General features: G+C 42.1%; 1 protein-coding gene across 1 annotated transcript in view; it reads right to left on the minus strand.

The window, feature by feature from the left end:
• Positions 1 to 13,385: 13,385 nt before the first annotated feature.
• Positions 13,386 to 19,793, minus strand: part of UBE2U (ubiquitin conjugating enzyme E2 U) — a 39,857-nt gene continuing 33,449 nt past the window's right edge. The window contains exon 10 of the mRNA XM_060773665.2: positions 13,386 to 14,056. Within this exon, the coding sequence (XP_060629648.2) occupies positions 13,929 to 14,056 (128 nt within the window). The 3' untranslated portion in view covers positions 13,386 to 13,928. The remainder of the gene's footprint in view (positions 14,057 to 19,793) is intronic.

Genomic DNA, 19,793 nt, shown 5'->3' on the forward strand with positions numbered 1-19,793 from the left:
CATTTAATAATAACCCTGGCAGAGTTTGCCAGAACTCCTCATGTGCCAGAGCTCTCTCCTCTTCAGCACTAGTTTTCCACCCTGCTGTGACACTTCAGACAAAGCAGCTGGCCTTTATTACTTGTTGAATCAAATGTTTGTAAGAAGTGGCACAGAAAATGTCTCATTTGCTTGCAGTTCTCTCTCTCTCCCCCTTCTCCCTCTCAGATATCTCCCCCTTTTACTTTAATAGTACTTCTTATATAAAACTGGCTTTAGATCACTGTGATGAAAGGAGCTTTTAAGTGAAAATAAATATGAATGGGGGGTATAATGTATGCAATTCTTTCCCTACCCCCACCCTGCCACAAGCTGTCCTCCTCTTTTTTTCTTAGGAACACATCAAAATAGAAAGAAGAAGTTTTGCTTCCAAGCCAACCAAAAGCCAGGAGCCGAGAGAGACACAATTGTGAAAGGGGAGACATTTGCCAGATACAAGCAAGACAAATGCTCCCATTGAACTTAACCGGTGCTTTAAGAAGATGATGTCGACTTCAAATCTGTTTGTGATCTGGACATGCAACACAGACCTCCTTCTCTTCATATGTACAATGTAATGTGTAGCCTTGTTTGCATACTCAAATCTGTGGACAGATATTTCTAAGAGCAAAAGAGCATTACCTCCTGTGTGCTTAAACCAGACTAGTTTAGCATTCTTCATTCGTTGTGGCAAACAGAAGCCTATGGGGAGCCCTGGGGCAATAGCATTTTCCCACTTTTGTCTCCCAGCAACTGGTATCCAGAAATATCCTGTCTCTAGTCCTGGAAACAGTACTTGGGATCAAAAAAGTTATATTTTGGATGACAATATCCAGAATTCTCTGCCCCAAAGTAATGCTGTATGGAGGATTTTTTTATTGCTTGTCCACAAAGTAACTTTTCCAGCTGTGGGGAGGGAAACTGCTCTGTTTATTTAAACACTGTTTATTTAAAAGATGTCTAGCCTGTTTTTCAACGCAGCATTGCCTTCATAAAGTAATTTTCACTCCTTTTTAAATGTCAGGAGCGACTTGAGAAAATGCAAGTCATTTCTGGTGTAAGAGAATTGGCCATCTGCAAGAATGTTGCCCAGGGTACATCCGGATGTTTTGATGTTTACCGTCCTTGTGGGAGGCTTTTCTCATGTCCCCGCATGGGGAGTTGGAGCTGGCAGAGGGAATTCATCCATGCTCTGCCCGGATTTGAACCTACAACCTATCGGTCTTCAGTCCTGCTGGCACAAGGCTTTGACCCATTGCACCACTGGGGGCTCCATTTTCACTCCTAAAGCACATTAAATTTTAACTTCACTGTTTAAAGTAAGGGTGAGGTAAGTGCAGATAATGGGCAATGTGTGGTCCTAAGCTCATACTTATGTTCCCTGGAATCCTCAGAACCCCCAATTATTGCCTCCAAAATACCCTGGGCATTCCATAGGAGTTTTGGAGGTTTTCCCTCAGGATATTCTACTACCCTAGTCCATTTTGGGATATATCTTATTCAAGTCAAAGTGTGGCAAAATCTCCTCTCCCCTGGCCATTCCTGTGCAAAAGAAATTCAAAAAATGTTTTAAGGGCATCCTTCCGGTTCATATGATGGTTATCATGATTATCTAGGACCTTAAGATCATCTGGGGAGGCCCTGCTCTTGTTACCGCCTTCGTCACTATTTATTTATTTATTTATTTACTTTGCTTATATACCGCTGTATCTCAAGCCTGAAGGCGACTCACAGCGGTTCACAAACAGTAAAAACAGTAAAAACAGCAGTAGTTCCATACAACATATAACAATTGACTTAACACATTATCCACTAATAACCAATAAGCAATTACAATGCACAATTATTACAAAAAACCGTACCCAATCGTCTCATCATCCAAGCATAGTCTACGTTCGTCGTCCATTGTTCCATTCTTATGGTCAGTTACCAGATTGCACTAGATTACTCAAACACCTGCATAAACATCCAGGTCTTCAACTTTCTTCAGAATGCCATGAGAGATGGTGCCAGCCTAATGTCTGTAGGAAGGGCATTCCACAGCTGTGGAGCCACCACTGAGAAGGCCCTATCTCTCGTCTCCGCCAACCGTGCTTGGGAGGCTGGCGGGATCGAGAGCATGGCCTCCCCGGAAGATCTCAAAGTCCTGGTGGGTTCATAGGCCGAGATGCGGTCGGATAGGTATCTTGGGCCAGAACCGTTTAGGGCTTTATAGGCCAATGCCAACACCTTGAATTGTACGTTTGGCAGGGACGAGAGACGGAGCCTTCTCGGTAGTGGCCCCTCGGCTATGGAACGCCCTCCCTAGGGATATAAGATTGGTCCCCTCCCTTTTAACATTCCAGAAAAAAGTCAAGATGTGGCTTTTTGAGCAAGCCTTTGCAAATGCAGATTAACTGACATAGGAAAATGGAATGACTAGACAATGGGACCGGACAATGTTTTTAACAAGGAGACACCAATGATTTATGTTTTATTGATTTTGTTATGGTTTTTATTATATGTTAATGTTTTTAATTGTATTTATGGTATTGTGGGAATTGAATTTTGCCCTGTAAACCACCTTGAGTCGCCTACGGGCCGAGAAAGGTGATATACAAATACAGAAAATAAATGAATGAATGAATAAATAAATAAGGCTAGAGAATTGCCTGTTCTTGATTTAAATTATGTTTTTTTTTAAAAAAAACCCAATCCCAACATAATTCAATCTGAAAAAAAGGATGAGCAGCAGGGTGAATACGTTGCCCTGTGCGCAGCTCCCTCAATGACGCTTCCGCCATCACATGTGGGGAGCATCGTCCAAGCGCTGAGGATCCATGCTGGCTCCATTGGAGCAGGGCCTCCTCCAGAAGTCCAGCAATGTCATGGGATGGGCAGAGTGCCCATCCATTGCTGGACTGCAGGTGAAGCATCCCTCAAGGCTTAAAAAGTCCTGTCTAATGAGGTTGAAAGATTCAGTGTGGAAAAGAAATTCACAACCTGGAAACAATCTACAGACCCAACAAGAAAATTCAACAAATGCTATGCTCAGCAAAGGATAAGAGGGATCCTCTAACCACTGCAGGAGTCCACCGTATACCATGCAGCTGTGAACAAGTCTACATATGGACCACCAAACGCAGCATTGCCCAACCACGAATCAAGGAACGTGAAAGGTGTCAGTGTGTATTTTATGTATGATATATGTTTAAATGTAATTTTATGTGGTAGGATTGGAATTGTAATAGAATTGTGTTGCCAGGATGTATGTTTACACAGAAGGGTTAAACAGCGAAGTTACAGAAGGCTGTGAGAATGTGACCCTGAGTTCCTGCCATGTGAAAGTTTAGGGAGTGCCAGAGATAACCTCCCTTCCAAATGCAGTTTGTTGTTTCAATGCCTATCTCTTTCGTTTTGTGTTTCTTCACATCTGTCTGCTGATGGTGTATGTTGTATCTTTGAACTGCTCAAGTAAAGCTGAAATCTGCTTTTTACCAGAGACTCCAGAGTCCATTATTCAGTGCTTCCGTGATTCTTTGCCCACGTTAACAAAAGGCACTGCAGAGAAGTCAGCTATAGCAGAGCACTTGATGAATCAACTTGGACACAGAATATGATTTGAGAACACAGACATACTGGATCACTCTAACAACCATCATGTCAGGCTATACAGAGCTAATTGTAACATTCACACTTGCTTCAAACAGACAAAGGTTCTTTCTCCCACCCTGGATATTTCACACACACACACATATATATACACATACATACATACACATACACACACACACACACACACACACACATTCCACTTGCTTATTTCCAACAGACCTCTGAGGATGCCTGGCGTAGATGCAGGTGAAATGTCACAAGTGAATACTACTGGAACATGGACATATAGCCTCAAAAACTCACAGCAGTTTTAGCAGTAACAATTAACAGGAAACAATGATTATAAATGGCAAAACAACCATAAAACCAATAAAAGCAGTAAAATCAATGCAAATCTCATTGATGGTCAGCGTTTCAGAGACTTATAGTTTAAATTCCAATTTCCACAAATTGTCGGTCCTATCCATCTGGTTTCCATATCTAATTGTCAGGGTGCCCAAAGGCCTGGTCCCACAACCATTTGCTTCTAGGTATAGGCATGATGGAGCTGTGCTTGTTTCATCTGTCTTTCCAGCCCCCGCTGGCACAATGGGTTAAACTCTTGTGCTGGCAGGATTGCTGACAGGTTTGAATCCGGGGAGCACGGGTTGAGCTCCCTCTGTAAGCTCCAGCTCCCCATGCGGGGACATGAGAGAAGCCTCCCACAAGGATGGTAAACACCAAACATCCAGGTATCCCCTGGGCAATTTCCTTGCAGACGGTCAATTCTCTCACACCAGAAGCACCTTGCAGTTTCTCAAGTTGCTCCTGACATGAAAAAAATTCTGTCTTTCAATGGCCAGGCCAGTGGCAGTTTGGATGGATGGAGGCCTTCTCAACTACTTCTAGGTGTAGGCACTGTGTCTGCCTACAAGCAGAGCAGATGCGTGGAGTTGGACAAACATTTTTTTCTGGCACATTTTCACTCAATCTCAAACCTGGCAAATTATATGAAATTTTCTTCCCAATCCAGTTTGAAATCACATCTTTTGTATGCCTGAAGGCTTTGAGACAATTAAAAATACAAAACCATTTTAGCCTGTGTTTTTGGAAGGATGAACTGGCACATCTTTTCTTTTTTCCCTGTGTCTTACAGCCAGGATTGGGAGCAGAGTTTAGAGTGACATGAACAGAATGGCTATGACTATGTGAATATATGCATGTATGGCAGGAACTAATAACTGCCTCCCCCCCCCCCCCCCCCCAAATGCTGCAGTATAACTCAATGCAAATCAATATGGTGAACTCATGTACATGGTAGAAGAACTCCACAAAACTACATAGTGAGGGTCCCATGTGCTTTTTGAAACTGATTTCAGTTTGGAAATAGGTGCCTATGGCTGTGAAGTGCCCCCCCCCCCCCCCGGGGCAGGATACTGCACATTGGAGCTGGGATCGGTTCCACCTAAGAAATAACCACACTGGGTTAATGGAAGCTTCCATCTTTCCAAGGCATTATGCATTGAATTGTAGTGTATGGTTTCTATTTGGCATTTGTGTATAACTTCAAACCCCCTGTTAGAATAATCAAATCCTAAAGTTGGAAGAGAGTACAAGGACCATCCAGTTCAACCCCTATCATGTAGGAACAATCTATCAAAGCACTTCCAACAGATGGCCATCCAGCCTCTGCTTTAAGGCTTCCAGAGAAAGAAATTCCACCACACTCCAGGGCAGCAGGCTCCACTGCAAAACAGCTCTTATTATCAGGAAGTTCTTCTTAACTTTTAGGTGGAATATATTTTCCTGCAACTAGATCCTATGATAATTCTATTAATTCCATAGGAGTATAAAGCAAGGAACAAAGAGAAAGTTTTGCCCGTTTATCTTCTGAAATCTAGCCTACAGCACCTGATATTCATTACCTGTCTCCCATCAAAAAATTCATTAGAGCTGACCCTGCTTCATTTCCAAGATCAGGTGTGATTGGGTGATTTGACAAGCATTTTATATAAATACTACTCTTCAAAACTAGTAAAACAGAGGCAAGTTCATTCCAGGAATATACACACATTTCTGTACAGGTTAAATGGAACTGAACCACATTCAGTAATATACTCACATTTCATCTTTGCTAATTTGTTAGTTGTCAGGGACAACTGTAAGCATCATTTTCAGCAATGTGGAAAATGGCTTCAAGAAATACTGATTTTTACAAACTTCATTTCTAAGACATACATGCACCTTTTCTGAGTTTTATAGCAAAAGCCTATAAGCATTTCCTATAAGTCACCTAGCAAGAAGATATAGGGTGTTGCCATATATTTTCTAATTATATCTAAGTTATCGTATTACAGACAGGAAATGCTGGCATAATGGACTATGAAAATATCATTCAGCCTGTTACCAGTCAGTGTGAAGTAAAGTGTACCATGCAAATAAGATCTTGCCATTGTAATGATATGTGGAAATGCACTCAGTTAAAAATAGAAGACCAGCTGCTCTTAACAGCCTCAATTAAGGCCAATTGATAAAAAAGAGAATCAATCCCATAAGAAGGGCTGCAACAGTGTGGTGCCTAATGTGTCTTCACTGGCACCTAAAGTTGTAAGGTGAGAGTGAATAAGCTCTGATGTCTTGAGCTGATTTGATACAACACAGTCCAAGGCCACTCACCATGGCCTTGAATTGTATTAATAGAAATAACATGATAGATCAGAGCTTTCCTAAAACTCCAGAGTAACTCACAACTTTGGACATGTGTTATCAACCATTCAGGAAGCGGCCACAGTTGGTTACACAACCATCCTGCTTTCCCCAGTCTTGGACAGCCCAGGGACAGGAGATGACACCAACCTTGCCCCCTCAACCTGCCACTTGCAGTGCCCATCAGACATGAAAATGGAGCTGGACACTGCTTGGTGCCTAACCAGAGCACCAAAGAGATCACAGAAGGAAGAGGGAAGTGGTTTCTCCTTCTTCCCTCCCCTGTCACACATTGTGCTCTGGAAATAATTACTTCAGACACCAAGCAGTGTCCAGATTCATTTCCATCCCCAGTAGGCACTGCAAGCAACAGACTGAGGGAGGCAATGTAAGGGTTGCAGGCAACTGGCACTGAAACTATTCTCACACTGTTAGGCTATGCAGTTGCCATGCAGTACAGAAGTGGTTTGTGGGCATCGAGTATAGCCTCTAGTGAAGCTGATCTGAAGTACCTCACTTTGGATCAGCATTTCCTTTTCTGCTCTGTCAAGATGTACCCTCAGTCTATTAGGTATGTAGCTACATGAATCCCCCCTCCTTCACCTCTCTTATCCTTCTTCACTCACAATACTGTACTGCTTTATTCATTTTCAAATGTTTCCTGCTTTTTTGTATATCTCAAAGTGGACCTAATTGCAATGCTCAGTCAGCTAGCTAAGAGCTTTGTTTCTGCTTCCTTCCTTGTGCTATATGTGTACACTTTTCTGGAAGCCCTTTACAGTAGACAGCACTTTGTCTCACCAAAGCATTTAAGTTTTCTCCCATAAACCTGCCGGCATTCCTCTGCCATCATAATTAGTCACATTTTATCAAATTGTCCTAATCCTCACAGTATGCCTCTTCTCATCAGGTCATTATTACCATGTCAAAAGAGAAACACCCTTATAAATATAGAGTGTATGGTGGAAAGATCAAAGGAAGTTGTGCTGTATTGGCCATATCGAGTAATCTGAGAAAAACGCTTCTGTTTTGGGAGAGCATTTGTCTCACAGATAGGGATGGATGCCTTGCAGTGAGAACTAAGAGTTCACAAGCAGACTTATGCTTGCACAACGGAACTATTCCTTTGTTTGTGTGTTTTTCTTCAAAATCTTTCCCCCTCTGACCCAATCCAGAGGATTATCTTTTCCAACAAAAAGTTTTGGGGAACTGTGATAGGGGAAGGGGGAACCAAACAACAGAGCATCCAGAGCTTGGTAAGTGACCTTGCAAAATGGTGCCATAAGAGTTCCAAGTCTCTCTTCTACAAGTTTTATTGAATTCATTCATTGCAACTTAAAAAAAACAACTTTTTTACTACTCTAAAGTAGCTAGATGGATTTTCTTTCTTTTTTTGGGGGGGGGGGGGAGTACATTTAAAATATTAGAATATTGTAAGCTGCTGGTCCCAGTGACAAAATAAACACAAATAATTGCAATTGATTCAGCTCAATGAGGTTGATACTAAATAGATCAGGGCCATTTTAAAATTTTATTTTTGGTTATATGCTGCAGAAGGGACAGAGAGTTTCATCTATACTGATGATTGTGCCATCACCACTCAAGCAGGGAGCTTTTGAATGGTTGAACAGAAGCTCTCCAAAGCTTTACATACTCTTACTGTCTATTACAGGAAAAACCAGCTCATTCCTAATCCATCTAAAATGCAGGTGTGTGCTTTTCATCTTAAGAACAGACAAGCATCTCGAGCTTGCAACACACCAAAATACTTGGGAGTTACCCTGGACCATGCTCTGACCTACAAGAAGTATTGCTCAACTATCAAGCAAAAACTGGGTGCTAGAAATAATATCATACAAAAGCTGACTGGCACAACCTGGGGATCACTACTAGACACAGGGAAGACATCTGCCCTTGCGCTCTGCTACTCTGCTGCTGAATACGCATACCCAGTGTGTGGGACACATCTCACCACTTTGAAACAGTAGATACATGCCGCATTATCATAGGATGTCTTAGTCTCAAGCACGGTTGGTAAGGACATGAGACAGGGCCTTCTCAGTGGTCACCACTGAGAAGGCCCTGTCTCATGTCCCCACCAACCGTGCTTGAGACGAAGACATAGCCTAAGCTATGGAATGTCCTCCCTAGGGACATTAAATTGGCCCCCTCTCTTTTAATATTTCAGAATAAAGTTAAGGCTTGGCTCTTTGAGCAAGCGTTTGCAAATACAGTGTAACCGATATAGGAAAATGGACTGACTGGACAAATGAAATTGGACAATAGTTTTAACAAGGAGACTCTGATGACATATGTTTTTATTGATCTTATCATGTTTTTATATTATATTAATTGTTTTACTGTATTTTTATGCTTTGATGTCTAACTGTAAACCGCCCTGAGTCGCCTACGGGCTGAGAGGGGCGGTATATAAATATAGCAAATAAATAAATAAATAAAATTAGAGATGGGTGATTTTTTTTGTTTCTGTAGAGTTGTCTTTCTCCTTCTCTCATCCAACCCTCCCTTCCTAATCTGTTTCGAGTCTAGCTGCTTTAACAGAAGTGGCATTTCTCTTATCTCCTTAACCCCACGCCCACTTGTTATATACTGTATTGTGTGAGTGCCTTCAAGCTACTTGTTGACTTATAGCAACACCTTGAATTTCATAGGGTTTTCTTAGGAATACTCAGAAGCATTTTGCCAGTTCCTTCCTCTGAATATTGCCTACAGCAATAGTAACACATATCTTCACTTAAGTGTGCCTTAGTTATTGCATAGAGAAATGAATTACAACGAACTCATTAGTTATATTTAGTTATTTTCAGATTCTGGATAAAACTCTGGATGCACAACCCAACACATAGTCAAGTGAAGTTCACTGGCTCAGCATGGTGGCCTGAGATTTGCAGTTCTAGAATGTAAATCTGTAGCTTTGTAGTCTGTTTACAGGACGTGCTCTCTGTATGCCCAACGGGACGCCAGGGTGCCTCAGCTGAAGGGCCCTTTAGATTTCCCAACACAGAGTTCAATTGAGGCTTGAGATAAGTTCAACAAAGTTTTTTATTTGGGCTTAAATCTTCAAACAAATGAATTAAACACTTTATAACCTTGGAAAACCGGTAGCTTCCTCAATCTGCCAACAAGGGCCAGGCAACTGGTTATAAACTGTCCTTTATTCCTTAGAGAAATCCTTTGACCCCTTCCTGGGCAATCTCTCTTTACCTTCCTGGCATGAGGCCCCTACTCCCGGCTCCAAAATGCTTTATGGATAGCCCAAGTGGTCCCTTACCAGGCAAGGTTCCTGTATGTCAAGCTGAAAGGTGTCTCCACCTTTCTCCACGAAGGCTGTAGGAACTATTACTTTACTCCCCAGCAGAGCTGTGGATCCTTTCCTCCCCCCCCCCCCAGCAAAGCTGTGAGAAATGAAGCCTTTGTGCAGGTGGTAGAGAGAGACCCACACATCCTTCTGTTAGTCTTCCAACAGTGAGACTGAACAAAGTCCTCCTTTCCCTCCAAAACCCTGGGAAAAAGGGCAGGTCTAAAGATTCTAACGATGATAGACAGGTTGCTGGCCCTATGACTGCAACCTGGGGAAGCCACCTGATTGCAAAAAGCATGACTTAAATAGATTCATGCAAACTAGCAGTGCAAGAAAAGGAATTCAAATCTCCTGGCACTGCTGTGCCAGCACAATATGCTATTTTCATTGTTATTTCATGATTAAAGTTTATGACGTTCAGCAATTCCATATGATCTTTACATTATGGTACCTTTTCTCATTCCCTGCAATGATCACATTGGTTCTACTTTAATGGATGTGCTACGCACTTTAACATTTTTCTTTCAATAATACACAATTTTCCTAGAGGTTTAGATGACAGAGTACTTCACAAGATAACATTTTTAATATGCATATTTAGAAGTCTTTATAAACATGTTTTGATAAGCTTCTGCTAAGGCAAATTATAACTAACTGAATTCCCACAAGGAGGAACACTGCATTGCATTTTAAATACTAAAATACAATCCTTTGTACACCATTGAAACCAGGAAAATTCACTGATCAAACTGGATTGGCTTCTGATAAAACAGGAAAAGTTTCTTCTGGTTGATAGAGCAGGGATATAGTGCCTTCTAGTGGTTACTGAGCTCAAAACACTCCAGTGCAATCCAGTTCTCGTAGTGAAAATATACATGCAGAGATGTGACCCAAGCAAACTTTGGATTTCTTAGTGTTATTTATCCACACAATTTTACCAAAAATAGGGGCTATAAACCACTTATGTAGCAAAATGTCATGTCCTAACAATTAGCTTCATGCTGTAGAATTTAACAGAGTTTGACATGATTTTAACTGCCATTACTCAATGCAATGCAATCAGGGAAGTCCTTTAGCCTTTCCCGCCCAAAGGTTCTGGTGCCTCACCACACTATACAAAATTGATTTGACAATGTGGAATGAACTTACGGACTCTGAGCTGGCAAACGTTGAGCATAGGATTGGTTTTATTGATTGTGATGTATAACGGACTGTTTTAACTGTTTATATTTGCTGTTATATATGTTTTTATCTTATTGTCTGTGTTGGCATCGAATTGTGCCTTTTTGTAAGCCGCCCTGAGTCCCCCCTCGGGGGTTGAGAAGGGTGGGGTAGAAATGCGCAAAATAAATAATAAATAATAAATAATACATCCCAGGATTCCATAGCATTGTGCAATTGAAGTTTAAAGTGGTGTCAAACTGCATTAATTCTGTAGAGTAGATGTACTCTTAAAGATAGATCAAGATTGTTCATGTAATAAGAAGACAGAAGATATTCTCATGACATAGTAGAAGTCGATATTCCAAGATATGATGAATTGTAAAGGCTGATTTATTACAAACCACAAGGAACTGATCAGTGTATATTTTAGCTTTGATGTCTTGGATTTAAGAGAAGATAAGATTCCTGTGATTTACAACAGGAAGGAGTTTATCATATGGTGCAGGGAAATGTCATGTTATATATATATGGTTCAACCCACGGGCCTCTTAATACAATGTTGGTTGTAGCAAAGCAGCAGGCATGCATTAGCAAACATTATCCCTTTCAAAGCATCTTTCTAGTGTAGCATTGTTGCATAGGCTGGATCTACACTGCCCTATAATCCAGATTCTGATCCCAGATCATCTGCGTTGAACTGGATTATAGGGCAGTGTTGACTCATATAATCCAGTTCAGATCAGATAACCTGGGATCAGATGCTGGATTATATGGCAGTGTAGATCCAGCCTGATATAATCCAGTTCAATGCAGTTAACCCTCATTTTGAAACTCGATTATAGAGCAGTATAGATTCAGCCATTAAGAATATGTTATTAAAAAGCAACACATGAGTCAAAATCAAGTGATTCATGAAGTAGGAGCCTTTTCAGGTTTGAGATAAAGAGTCTGGAGAACAAGTCCTATGAGGAGCAGCTTGAAAAGCCGGACATGTTTAGCCTGCAGAAGAGATGGCCATGTATAAATATGTGAGGGGAACTCATAGGGAGGACGGAACAAGCTTGTTTTCTACTGCCCTGGAGACTAGGACACGGAATAATGGCTTCAAAATACAGGAAAGGAGATTCCACCTGAACATGAGGAAGAACTTCCTGACTGTGAGAGCTGTTCAGCAGTGGAACTCTCTGCCCCGGAGTGTGGTGGATGTTCCTTCTTTGGAAGCTTTTAAACAGAGGCTGGATGGCCATCTGTCAGGGTGCTCCACATGTGATTTTCCTGCTTCTTGGCAGGGGGTTGGACTGGATGGCCTACGAGGTCTCTTCCAACTCAAGGATTCTATGAGTCTGGCAATACCTACCCTTCATTATTAAATAAATTCAATCTGGAAAGACTGACCATATTAAAATTAGTGAAATATTTGCATGATCTACAGTATTTGCTAATGCTCTTTGAGCAAGCGTTTGGCTAATCAGCGCAATCAAACATAGGATGACGGTAAATTGAACATAGGAATGGCACAAGGATTATGAGATTGGATTTTGCTTTGTGATCGAGGCATTATGTATGAATGATTAATTGTGTATTTTGTTATTGTGTATGATGTGTTTTAATTGTTATTGTTGTGTTAATTTACATTGTGTAAACCGCATTGAGTCGCCTAATTAGGTTGAGAAACGCGGTATAGAAATAAAGCAAATAATAATAATAATAATAATAATAATAATAATAATAATAAGTAAAACTCAATACCACCACTGTTGAAGAATGACAGACAAACAAAAGCCACATCCTTATTAATGTTACTACCTATATTAGGCCAGTCCAAAAGTCACTAAAATGGTTATGTTTTCTTTTCACATTTGCCATGCTGGATTTCATTCACTGAAGCTGCTGCTTCCTTGCAGCCAGATGAAATTCTCTGAAAACAAAGAGCATGCTTGCTAAATGGTCCCAGATGTGCATGTGGAACTTTGTTCATCCAAATCCTGGCTGTGTCCCCTCTTTAAGCCTCATGATCCTAGAACTCATAAAAAGGGCCTGTGGCAGAACTGGGCCTATAAAAACACACTGAATGGAAAATCCTGGTTCTGCTCATAGAGTTACTGATCATTTGTATAAAGCCAAGCGGTGATTAAGAGTTTGTGCTGCCTGTATTGCTTTGAACTGAGAAAACTGTGATAATACTATCTTCTTAAACTTTGAACTGTTAGCCTACTCTTCAACAGCATTCATCCCAGCGGAAGCATCACTACAAAGGCCTTATGCTGGTCAGAGCATTGGGATGATTGGAGGATTGAGTAAACTGTCATGTTTAAAATACCAGTCGTCTCTGGTAATTCTGGCTGAGATCACAGCCCACCCATACGAGGCATTACGCAAACACATGGCAAGAGGCACTGTTTGCTGCTAAAGCTTTCTACCTCCCAGAGAGTTGGGTGGGATGGCATGACTATATATGTCCAATCATGACATGTTGATGAGTTTATCCATCCTTGTTGTATACAGGAAGCAAAAGAGTGGTCGAAACAGTGACTAAGATGACACAGAAGCACATATGTCATTCTGTCTCAAATTAGTATCCCAGGAATCAGAAGGGAGAAGTTTACCTCTGTGCTTTCCTTTGCCGCACGTGAGTAACAGTATTTAGTATTGCTTGCATGCCTATGGAAATGTCTGTTTTCCACATGAAAGTATTTGCCTGCAGCCCACCTACCTCTTTATACTTTATTTTTTATTTTACTTCCTCATGTCATATAGGGAGCAAAGAGAACAAGCATGCCATGTATTTGACTCTTCCAGAATTGTTTCATGTTGGGAGAGAGAAGTTGCCTTAGAAAAAACACCTGGGATTAAAACAATAGTGTCTCCAAATAAATGTTTCTCTTGAGCCCAGAGAAGTCACAAAGCAGATTCTCAAATGAAATAAAATAAAATAGAAGTAGTTTTCTTGAGATCCTGGGAAAAATATATGTTGTCCCAAGACCTTTGGAAGTTGCCTATCCTTAATATAGACTAAGAGACAATGGCGACTTTCTGCAATGACCAATTCATTAAACTATCTTCCTAATTAACATATGTATGGTCTGAATTATGATTATGGTGAATAATTGTTTTTCTTAAGAATACATTTCACTGGGGTCTGAGTTCAGTTCCATCTTCGGTGATCAAGACTTGCAGACCACATTATTAGATCTTCTACTTCCTTTTCCCATGGCTCATAATCGTGGGTGCGGTCTTCTTTCCTCATTCCTGAAGCCGTCAGAGATCTAGTTGCTTCCATGGTTAAGAATTATGCAGAAGGAAATAATAACAACATATTTTAAATTTGACATATATCTTAAAATGGTATTTTAAATTAAACAACCATGGTTAAGTGATACTAGTTTTGCATTATATACTATATGAACCAAGTGAGAAATAACATGCATATAATTATTGGTGTATATGAATATAGTTTTTAAGATTAAGAGTCAGAAATATGCATTGCTACAGATGTTAGACTTTAAGTCCTATAATTTGTCACTGGCTTTACAGCAGACATGGGCAAACTAAGGCCCAGAGGCTAGATGCGGCCCCTTGGGCGATTATCTCAGGCTCTCCTCATTTTCCTTGCCATCTTGGCATAAGGACACGTGGGCCCACCACATCCTTCTGCCAAAAAGATGACGGAGAGAGGTACGCAGCAGCTGAGAGCCCTCCAGAGCACTCTCAGCCACCGCCTGTCTCACTTTCTTCCTGGCACAATGTCAAGAGGATAGCCAGAGGATCAGGGAAGGAAGATCAAAAGGAGGATCAAGGGATACATTGGGGCAGTCGCTACATGCTTTGCTTTTCTTCCAGCATAAGAATGGGGTGAGCTGCCCTATCCTTATGTTGGGGGGACAACTTGAGGATGACCTGGGTCCTGTCCCCTCCTGGCCCTGCCCTCTCCTGGGCTCACTCCACGCCACCCAGTGTGTGCCAGGCCTCCTCCCTTCTGGCCCAGCCTTCCTGGCCTGGACCGCAATGTGGCTTCAAGGCAAAAAGGTTTGCCCATGTCTGCTTTACAGCCTAGGGCTGATTAATTTACAGTGACTCTGCATATCTAGTCTCCACATTACCAGGGCCAAAAATTTATTGGACAGTCACAAATGCATAACTAGTTAGGGAGCAATGCATTAACTTCTGGACCAACTTCTCCAAATCCCACTGACCAAGAAGCAGCCACTATGATAGATGAAGATCTGTTCCCCAGCTGCTCAGAGAGCAGCAGAATGACATTCCCACACCCTTCTGTGGGCAATCTCTTTTACAACAGGCAGAATTAGGGTCCTTGTCACAATTCCCCCTCATATTCACACATTCACACAAGGGAGGATGGAAACATCAGCCAGCTGCTTCCTGGGCTAAAGTGAACTAGACCCCTGTTGATCACTGCAGCTGCTGTCTGGTAAATTGGGACTGGGCGATTTTCACTATTCCTATGTGTATTGTAAACTAGGGGCTAAATAGGAGTTGTGACTACCACAACAGGGTTATGCATTTTGAACTCCCTAACAGGATTTCAGTTGTTTTGGTGAATATTTATTTATCTTAGGTGCTACTATATTTAAACGGGGGACATGAGAGAAGCCTCCTCGCAGGATTGCAAGACATCCGGGCATCCCCTGGGCAACATCTTTGTAGACGGCCGATTCTCTCGATCCAGAAGCAACCAGAGACGACTTGCAGCATGCAAACAAAGAAGCAAAACAACCAACGGTCCTTTTCAGGACCAACCATGACAATAATCTCAATAAACATCGAAGGCATGTCAGCTGCCAAAGAACAACTGCTCTATGAACTGTGCCGAGATAAGAAATGTGACGTGCTGTGTGTCCAAGAAACACACAGGGATGAATGACAGAAACGACCCAAAGTTCCAGGAATGATCCTAGTAGCGGAAAGACCACATGCGCAGTATGGAAGCGCCGTCTTTGTCAAACCAGGCCTCCAAGTCAGCAGTGCCCACAGCACTGAAGAAAACAATATCGAGGTAACAGTAGAGCTTAATAACATCACCATCACCTCTGTGTACAAGCTCCCAAATGAAGAGTTCTGCTTCTCCACCCCCAAGAACTTTGACAGGCACCAAAGGGCGGTAGTAATAGGTGACTTCAACAGCCATAGCCATGTATGGGGCTATGCCCAAGAGGACAGAAATGGAGAGGCTGTCCTGTCCTGGTCTGAACAGCACAAACTATCACTCATCCATGATAGCAAGCTCCTCCCATCCTACAACAGCGGGAGATGGCACTGAGGTTATAACCCAGACCTCTTATTTGTGAGCGACAGCATCGTACAGCAATGCACTAAATCAGTGGGACCACCAATTCCAAACACACAGCACCGACCAATAATATGCCAACTGTTCCCAACAATAAGGCCTCAGGAAGTTCGATTTAAATGAAGATACAACTTCAGAAAGGCAGACTGGACTAAATTCTCAGACATGTTAGATGACATGATCACATCGGTCGCGCCAATCCCTGAGGAATACGAACATTTTATTGAAATAGTGAAAACCTGCTCACGGGCCTCTATACCGAGAGGCTGCAGAACCAACTACCTTCAGGGCATTACTCCTGAAACAGCTGCCTTGTTGGAAAACTATTACAGGCTCCACAACGAAGACCCATTTAGTGAGCAGACTCTTCAGGCAGCGCAGAGCATTGTGTCCTCCATCTCTGAAGCCAAGAAAGAACAGTGGATCAAGCTGATCACAGAGGTCGACATGGGCAGGAGCAGCCAGAAGGCGTGGAGGTTGCTAAGACGGCTGAGCAATGACCCCTCACAAACTAATACCCACACCAACATAAAGGCAGATCAGATAGCACACCAACTCTTGAAGAACGGGAAACCTAACCTTGCCACCAAAGTAGGAAAGAAACCAATAGCCAGACAACCAGAGATTGAGAACAACAACCTTCATGAACCCTTTACATCTACTGAATTGGACATGGCTCTCAATAAATGTAAAAATGGCAAAGCAGCTGGCTTGGATGATCTACGGATGGAACAAATCAAGAACTTTGGTCCAAAAGCAAGGCGCTGGCTGCTGGAGCTGATGAACAACTGCACTGCATCCTGTCAGATCCCCAAAATCTGGAGGAAAGCAAGAGTCATCGCCATCTTGAAGCCAGGCAAAGACCGTAATGACCCAAAAAGCTACAGACCAATCTCCCTGCTGTGCCACCTCTACAAAGTTCTGGAGAGACTTATTTTGCATAGAATTATGGAAAATATAGACCCCTGTCTGATCCCACAGCAAGCTGGCTTCAGAAAAGGCAAAAGCTGCACATCGCAAGTGCTGAACATAGAAGATGGCTTTGAAAGGCAGCAGATCACAGGAGCTGTCTTCATAGACTTGTCAGCAGCCTATGATACTGTGAACCACCGCCTCCTCCTGAGAAAAATGTATAATATCACAAAGGACTACCACCTCACCCACCTCATAGGAAACCTGCTACAAAACAGGAGCTTTTTTGTTGAGTTCCAGGGCCAGAGAAGCAGATGGCGGAAACAGAAGAATGGCCTGCCTCAGGGGAGCGTGCTTGCTCCATCCATGTTCAACATCTACACAAATGACCAGCCACTGCCAGAAGGAACAGAGAGTTTCATCTATGCTGATGATCGTGCCATTGCTGCTCAAGCAGGGAGCTTTGAGATGGTAGAACAGAAGCTCTCCGAAGCTCTAGGTGCTCTTACTGCCTATTACAGGGAAAACCAACTGATCCCTAATCCATCTAAAACACAGACATGTGCCTTTCACCTTAAGAACAGACAAGCATCCCGAGCTCTGAGGATTACCTGGGAAGGAATCCCACTGGAGCATTGCAGCGCACCCAAATACCTGGGAGTCACTTTGGACCGTGCTCTGACCTACAAGAAGCACTGCCTGAACATCAAACAAAAAGTGGGTGCTAGAAACAACATCATACGAAAGCTGACTGGCACAACCTGGGGATCACAACCAGACACAGTGAAGACATCTGCCCTTGCGCTATGCTACTCTGCTGCTGAGTATGCATGCCCAGTGTGGAACACATCTCACCACACTAAAACAGTAGATGTGGCTCTTAATGAGACATGCCGCATTATCACAGGGTGTCTGCGCCCCACACCACTGGAGAAATTACACTGCTTAGCCGGTATTGCACCACCTGACATCCGCCGGGAAGTAGCAGCCAATACTGAAAGGACCAAGGCAGAGACATCTCCAGCTCATCCCCTGTTTGGGTATCAGCCAGCACGTCAACGACTTAAATCAAGACATAGTTTTCTTAGATCTACAGAGACACTCGCTGGAACACCCCAGCAAGCGAGAGTCCAAAAGTGGCAGGCCCAAACCCAGCACCTCAATTCATGGGTGATACCAGATGAGAGACTCCCCCCTGGGCACACAGAAGATTGGGCGACTTGGAAGGCGCTGAACAGACTGCGCTCTGGCACCACGAGATGCAGAGCCAACCTTCAGAAATGGGGCTACAGGGTGGAATCCTCGGCATGCGAGTGCAGAGAAAAGCAAACCACTGACCACCTGCTGCAATGCACCCTGAGCCCTGCCACATGCATGATGGAGGACCTTCTTGCGGCAACCCCAGAGGCACTCCAAGTGGCCAGATACTGGTCAAAGGACATTTAACCAAATACCAAATCTGCAAAATCTGTGTGGTTTTTTCCCCTTTTTTCTTTTTCTTTCTAATCTCTGTGTTTGTTTTGCTCTGTTAGAATTGTAATACAATGGTTGCTGATGACACGATAAATAAATAAATTAAAAAAAAACTATATTTAAGCAAATGTCTCTCAGGACCATTGCATGTATTCAAAAGAATTACACATTAAATTTTAAAGATTAAAAATCAAATTGTATTTTATATAATCTTCATGCATTTTCATAATGAAGGTGTGGCTTAAGTATATTCAATATATATTAAAACATCTATACACCATGTAGCTGAAACAGGGCAAAACAAATACATTTATGCCACAGCAAGTATGAACAAAGCAAAAGAGCAGCAGTATCATGCATATAGTAAAAATGCCATCACAGAAAATAGTGAGATTTCTCTTTGCCATTTGCATTATATAAAAAAGATTGGGGAGACAGACTTTATGTTGGCTGAGAATGAAGGGAAAGCCTGCTTGGCATTGCTGGGCAATAGAATGCCTTTCCTCAGGCAAATGTATAATCATACTCTAGAGGTATCAGAAAAGAGTAGTCCGTGTTTGCCAAGGATGGATCATAAAGCTTCTCCAATACAGGGGATCTATCTCTTTTTTGGTTGCTTACTGTTCCAGACAGAGCGTTAAACCACACCTGGAAGGCCTCAATTGCAGCCCGCAATGCATAGACTACCCATAGCAGGAACATGAATACTGTAAGGGTGCAATTTGGTGTGAAATAAAAAATGCAGAATAGTTTGAGACAAAATAGTCCCTCTCATATCATTCCTCTGTTGAATACATTCTATAAAGCTGGAAGAATTTAATGCCCATTTCAGTTGAATTACATAGTGCATAATAGTGAAAAGATACTTTATTTTCCCAGTACACTCAGATCACCAGAAGGAATTGGAAGATAGTTATAGTAATGAAAAAAATCAGAAATTATCTTGCCTATGTTGGCAACTTCAGTCAGCAATAAAGTAAACATACAAAACAAATTAGTATTTAATTAAGGAATATTGGCTTTCAGCTGCAGACTTGGCTAGAGGACACATGTCCTACATATACTATGTCTGGATTACTTGCAACGTGTTCTTTATAGGACTTCTTTGAAGAGTGCTGGGAAAGTATGATTAGTCTAAAATGCTGTGTCCATAATGCTGTTAATAAGGGCCACATTCCAGACACATGCAATTGAAACCATTATACCAATGTCCAATTTGCCCCTGGCCCAATTTCAGGTTAACTGGAGGACAGCCTTACCCTGTATGAACTTTCTCCACTTATTAAGATAATTTTATGACATTTTCCTGCATGCCCCGCT

The sequence above is a fragment of the Anolis sagrei genome, chromosome 4 (genome assembly GCF_037176765.1).
Source record: "Anolis sagrei isolate rAnoSag1 chromosome 4, rAnoSag1.mat, whole genome shotgun sequence".
Taxonomy (NCBI): domain Eukaryota; kingdom Metazoa; phylum Chordata; class Lepidosauria; order Squamata; family Dactyloidae; genus Anolis; species Anolis sagrei.